At 56.5% G+C, this 5,586-nt stretch overlaps 2 protein-coding genes across 2 annotated transcripts; one reads left to right on the top strand and one right to left on the bottom strand.

The window, feature by feature from the left end:
* Nucleotides 1–2,131: 2,131 nt before the first annotated feature.
* Nucleotides 2,132–2,859, bottom strand: LOC113489151 (feather keratin Cos1-1/Cos1-3/Cos2-1-like). The gene is made up of 2 exons (XM_026864677.1): nucleotides 2,763–2,859; nucleotides 2,132–2,461 (listed from the first exon to the last, which is right to left on the bottom strand). The coding sequence occupies exon 2, from the start codon at nucleotides 2,438–2,440 to the stop codon at nucleotides 2,132–2,134; it is 309 nt and encodes a 102-aa protein (XP_026720478.1). The 5' UTR covers nucleotides 2,441–2,461; nucleotides 2,763–2,859.
* Nucleotides 2,860–4,822: 1,963 nt separating this feature from the next.
* On the top strand, nucleotides 4,823–5,586 carry LOC113489149 (feather keratin Cos1-1/Cos1-3/Cos2-1-like). Its single transcript, XM_026864676.1, has 2 exons — nucleotides 4,823–4,919; nucleotides 5,222–5,586. Exon 2 carries the CDS (start codon nucleotides 5,243–5,245, stop codon nucleotides 5,549–5,551), a length of 309 nt encoding a protein of 102 aa, XP_026720477.1. The 5' UTR covers nucleotides 4,823–4,919; nucleotides 5,222–5,242; the 3' UTR covers nucleotides 5,552–5,586.

The raw sequence follows: 5,586 nt of genomic DNA, 5'->3' as shown, positions 1-5,586 counted from the left end.
TCTCTGGCTGTGCATTGGGTGGCCAGAGGTCACCAGGGATGGGGATGTCTGTGAGGATTGTGTCCTTGATTGTCTCCTTTGTCTCATTCTGCCTGAGACTTAGGTTCCAGTTCTGGGAGCTCTCAGCAGGTTTCTACTTGCCTATCTTAGGTGTGCAGTTCCCCTTGAGCAGACTGACCTGGAGTTTTGCAAGAGACAGCAGTACATAAACAGGTATGAGTGCCTGCGAGGATGTTCAGGGCATTTGTGACACAGAGAAGTTTGAAAGGTCAAGCTGTGGCCTAGCTGCACCAGTTGGAGGTTCCCAGAACTGGAAAACCTGGTTCTGGCACTGGCAAACGTGGGGCCAGCAGAGGCAGCTACTTCATTCCCTGAGTTTTACCAAGGAACAAACCACTAGGCAATGTGAGCAGAAAGGTTCCCTGAGGCAGAGATGTGGGATCCCAGGCAGCCCTTAGAGTTTTTTGTTCTACCCTTTGGGCTGAGGTTTGGAGGTGGCTTTGGCCTGGCAGAGTGAGGAGACCACATGAGCTGGCAAGATTCAGCCTCCTCTTCCTGGGAGTTCCCCGGGCACCTTGTTGAGTGGAGAGCATGACATGGTCTATGTCTTCCCAGCAGCCTTGGTGGGACTGGCATAGACTGGTGACACATGGGTGTTAAGTTAGGGAGGACCAGAGCAGTGGGTCGATGGGATTGGCAACACTGGAGGGGGAAGTGGGGGGTCCTGAACCTCTGTCAAAAAAAGGAGTTAGACTTTTGGGAGAGCAAAGGCCGCAAATGCACATGGCAAAGGATGGGACACATGCTGTGAACAATGGGCATGAAATGGAGAACAAGACTACACGTCTCTCATGCAAATGACACAAATTCTCCTATGTACTCTTTCTACATGCATGCCTGGGGAGAGAGAGGGAGTTGTCAAGAAACAGACCACATCTGCACTTAGAAACTCTTTCTCTTCCAGCTGTGCTGGAGGAAACACTGGCAGCCTGACCGGGGAGAGACAAAATCCCTGGAAGACATACAAAGATTAACTCACTACAAGGACAGCTGAAATGCTTCAGAAAGACAGACTTGCAGTAGGAAGCCAAAAGGGAGCTAGGTGAGGAATAATCCACTTCTCATCTTCAGCTGAGGGAGAGAGAAATTGTAGGTGCCAACATCTTGTGGCCAGAGGTGAACCTGGGAGAGCTGTCATGGGGGAGCACAGGAGCATGTGAGGAGCAACCTGTCATGCAACCACCACTACAAAAAACAGCACAGAAGGAGGGGCCCTCGTGAAGCAAGACCCACCTGCCAGCAGGGCTCACAGGTGCTGCTGGATGCAGAAGAAACTCCCAGTGCCACCACCACCTGTCGGTGCAGATGGGGAGATGGGCTGCTCGCTCAGGCACTGGTTGGGCTCTCCATTGTCTGCAGGGCATGCTTGAAGATGGAGGAGGGCATTTGTCTGCAGGGATGCAGCATTGCAGGCCCTGACAGCTGCTGGCTCCACAGGAGCCAGAGACATCTTCCTCAGCTGCAAGGAACAGTGTCTTGACAGAAGCTCCCTGCCTTTGTCTCACCCTCCCCTTCCTACAGGAAAGCCAGTGGCTCAGCTTTGTGCCTGCAAGATCCCCCCCAGAGCAACACCTGCCCCCTGGCAGCTGGGGAGAGCATCTGGAGAGAGAAGGACAACACAGAGGGCCAGGCTGGGATGCAGCACAACTTTAATGAGTTAGCAGAGGAAAAGGAGGTTCTCTGAGTAGGGGTCACAGTGCAGGGAGCACCAGGGGTAGCTAGGAGTCTTTGCCCCTTGGCCAGGGTGGAGTTTGCACTGGGCATTTGCCCGCTTGCCTGCCTGCCCCTGAGAGGGAGAGGGGCCATCAGGCCCTTCCTTGGATGGGGCTTAGCAGGTGATCACAGCCCAGGGGAGCAGAAGACAACAGAGAAAAGAGAGAGAGGAAAGAGAGTGAGAAACAGGCAAGTTAGACAAACAGTTTTCAGAGAGCCCAGGCATGCCTCCTCCTGCCGTCCTTTACAGGTGGAGCCATGGATGCTCAGTCTCTCTGAAAGCCATATCCAGGATCTCCATGCTCAGTCCTTCTTCTGGGTTCCTGGGGGCCATTCTATGGGGCCGCCTGCAGCAGCTTTAGCAGGGGAGACATGTTCTGCCACAGTAGCGGTTGCCAATGCAGGAGAGGTCACAACACCCAGAGTTGATGGGCACTCCGTCACAGCTGAGGATGCTGCCAACAGCAGCAGAGGTGGAGGAGCCCACAACGGTGTTCTGTGGGAAGGAGCTGAGGATGGGGCCGGGCAGGGTCACCACCACCGGGGAGGGCTCGATGACGACGGTGGAGTTCTGGCACTGCCTGACACAGGGCTCATTGCAGCTGTTGGCCAGCGGGGTCGGGCCGCAGGGCTGGCAGCAGGGCACACACGGGTTGCAGCAGGACATGTCTCGGGGCTGGAGGTGCACCTGAGAGAAAGGACAGGGAGGAGCACGGGGGTGCATGAGGAGCAGCCTGTCCACCCACCTCAAGGGAGCCAAGGCACGTGCTGGCTGGGGAGCTGGAGACTGTGCAGGGAGGCCCACGTGCCTCTTTGCCTGTCTCCCTGGGCCCTGAGCAAAGAGAGCCAGGCCCAGGAATGCTCCTTCCTAGCCAAAAGCCCAAGAGTCCCCTCAGCCCAACCCCTCTCCATGCCAGACCTTCTCCCCTTTTCTCCCCCCAGAACAGGCAGCCCCAGGCTCTGGTAACAGGACAGAGCTTCCAACTCACTTACTTCCAAAGGAGAAGGCGTCAAGTGAAGTGGATGAGAGAATGAAGAGCTGGGGTGGATTTTATACTGATCCTTCACTGCCCCAGGTCCAGAAGAAGATTCTGTGGAAGTCATAATTTTCTGAGAAGCTCATCTGAAATGCAAAACATCCCAGCTAATGATACGGGGTATGTTTTGGTTTCCTGCGTGGCTGCCTTCTCATTTCCTTGTTTGGAAGGAGCCCTCGAAGGCTCCTTTTTGGTGCTGGGGTGGGAGGCCCAAGGACTTCTGGGACAGGAGCGCATCTGTGCCAGCAGAAGATGAGTCCCAAGTGCCGGAGGGGTCGCATGCAGCCTGGGGACATTGGCCCGGGGCACTCGTGTGGGCTTGTTTGCAGCCCCATTGGCAGGAAGGGCCCTGCTGCTCCCAGCCCTGCAATCCTCATCTGGATGCCAAGGGGCTTCCAAGTGTGACGATGTGCCACATCCCCTTTCTTACGCCCTCCATGCTCTCTCTGATGGTCACTGGCCATTGCTTCTGCAGACGGGTGGTCAGTGCTGCTGTTTTTGACACTCTTCCTCCTAATGATGCTCTGAGGAGGCCTTGGTGCTCCTGTTGGCCCTTCTGCTCTGCTCTCTGGGCTCTCCCTGGTGGTCCGCTATCAGCACCAACACCATCAGTGTGTCTGGGGCCTTGTCTTGCCCCAGGGTGCTCCAGCTCTGCCCTGCCAAGGGGCTTCCCTATGTGTCCTCAGAAGAGTCCACAGTTGCTCATGTAGGCTGGGGTGCTTGCTCACTCGCCCTTGTGCGCGTACTGGAGCAGTGGGAATGGAAATTCCACACAGGCATGAGGAAAAACTGCTACTATGAGGGTGGCCAAACCCAGGAATTTGTGTGACCATTGGAGACAAGGAGCACCCCGGTCCAGCAGCTCTCGGCACAGGCCAGCACAGACAGCACCACTCAGAAAAAGCTGTCAGTGACATTGGGGCTGCAGTTGGATAAACAAAAGTGAGTGATATTGGATCCAAGGAGAGAGTGGCCCCAGCCCTCAGGCTTGCCACAGCAATGGAACAGACCTCACTTACATGACACTGGGGATTCCTGGGGCTGGCACATGGCCACAGGTCAGTCACAGGCACAAGTGTGAGAAGGAAGATCTCAGCACAGACATGTTGGTGAAGCAAGGAGAGCTGTGCCATAGAGCTGACAAAGCAGCTTATCTGGTCCACCAGAGCGTGTTGATCAGGGCATTGACCTGTGTGGTTCTGAATGACTCCAAGAATGAAGACTCCACAATCTGCCTCGGCCTACTGGGCTTGGCCACCCTCATAGTAGCAGTTTTTCCTCATGCCTGTGTGGAATTTCCATTCCCACTGCTCCAGTACGCGCACAAGGGCGAGTGAGCAAGCACCCCAGCCTACATGAGCAACTGTGGACTCTTCTGAGGACACATAGGGAAGCCCCTTGGCAGGGCAGAGCTGGAGCACCCTGGGGCAAGACAAGGCCCCAGACACACTGATGGTGTTGGTGCTGATAGCGGACCACCAGGGAGAGCCCAGAGAGCAGAGCAGAAGGGCCAACAGGAGCACCAAGGCCTCCTCAGAGCATCATTAGGAGGAAGAGTGTCAAAAACAGCAGCACTGACCACCCGTCTGCAGAAGCAATGGCCAGTGACCATCAGAGAGAGCATGGAGGGCGTAAGAAAGGGGATGTGGCACATCGTCACACTTGGAAGCCCCTTGGCATCCAGATGAGGATTGCAGGGCTGGGAGCAGCAGGGCCCTTCCTGCCAATGGGGCTGCAAACAAGCCCACACGAGTGCCCCGGGCCAATGTCCCCAGGCTGCATGCGACCCCTCCGGCACTTGGGACTCATCTTCTGCTGGCACAGATGCGCTCCTGTCCCAGAAGTCCTTGGGCCTCCCACCCCAGCACCAAAAAGGAGCCTTCGAGGGCTCCTTCCAAACAAGGAAATGAGAAGGCAGCCACGCAGGAAACCAAAACATACCCCGTATCATTAGCTGGGATGTTTTGCATTTCAGATGAGCTTCTCAGAAAATTATGACTTCCACAGAATCTTCTTCTGGACCTGGGGCAGTGAAGGATCAGTATAAAATCCACCCCAGCTCTTCATTCTCTCATCCACTTCACTTGACGCCTTCTCCTTTGGAAGTAAGTGAGTTGGAAGCTCTGTCCTGTTACCAGAGCCTGGGGCTGCCTGTTCTGGGGGGAGAAAAGGGGAGAAGGTCTGGCTTTGGAGAGGGGTTGGGCTGAGGGGACTCTTGGGCTTTTGGCTAGGAAGGAGCATTCCTGGGCCTGGCTCTCTTTGCTCAGGGCCCAGGGAGACAGGCAAAGAGGCACGTGGGCCTCCCTGCACAGTCTCCAGCTCCCCAGCCAGCACGTGCCTTGGCTCCCTTGAAGTGGGTGGACAGGCTGCTCCTCATGCACCCCCGTGCTCCTCCCTGTCCTTTCTCTCAGGTGCACCTCCAGCCCCGAGACATGTCCTGCTGCAACCCGTGTGTGCCCTGCTGCCAGCCCTGCGGCCCGACCCCGCTGGCCAACAGCTGCAATGAGCCCTGTGTCAGGCAGTGCCAGAACTCCACCGTCGTCATCGAGCCCTCCCCGGTGGTGGTGACCCTGCCCGGCCCCATCCTCAGCTCCTTCCCACAGAACACCGTTGTGGGCTCCTCCACCTCTGCTGCTGTTGGCAGCATCCTCAGCTGTGACGGAGTGCCCATCAACTCTGGGTGTTGTGACCTCTCCTGCATTGGCAACCGCTACTGTGGCAGAACATGTCTCCCCTGCTAAAGCTGCTGCAGGCGGCCCCATAGAATGGCCCCCAG

Source organism: Athene cunicularia, assembly GCF_003259725.1.
Source record: "Athene cunicularia isolate RWA chromosome 27 unlocalized genomic scaffold, athCun1 chr27_part1, whole genome shotgun sequence".
Lineage (NCBI taxonomy): Eukaryota > Metazoa > Chordata > Aves > Strigiformes > Strigidae > Athene > Athene cunicularia.
The sequence above is the reverse complement of the archived record's forward strand: the minus strand, read 5'-3'. Positions and strand labels throughout refer to the sequence as shown.

Bases quoted from the DNA above. Each gene is read 5' to 3' on its own strand.
- LOC113489149 (XM_026864676.1), top strand. From the start codon at position 5,243: ATGTCCTGCTGCAACCCGTGTGTGCCCTGCTGCCAGCCCTGCGGCCCG.
- LOC113489151 (XM_026864677.1), bottom strand. From the start codon at position 2,440: ATGTCCTGCTGCAACCCGTGTGTGCCCTGCTGCCAGCCCTGCGGCCCG.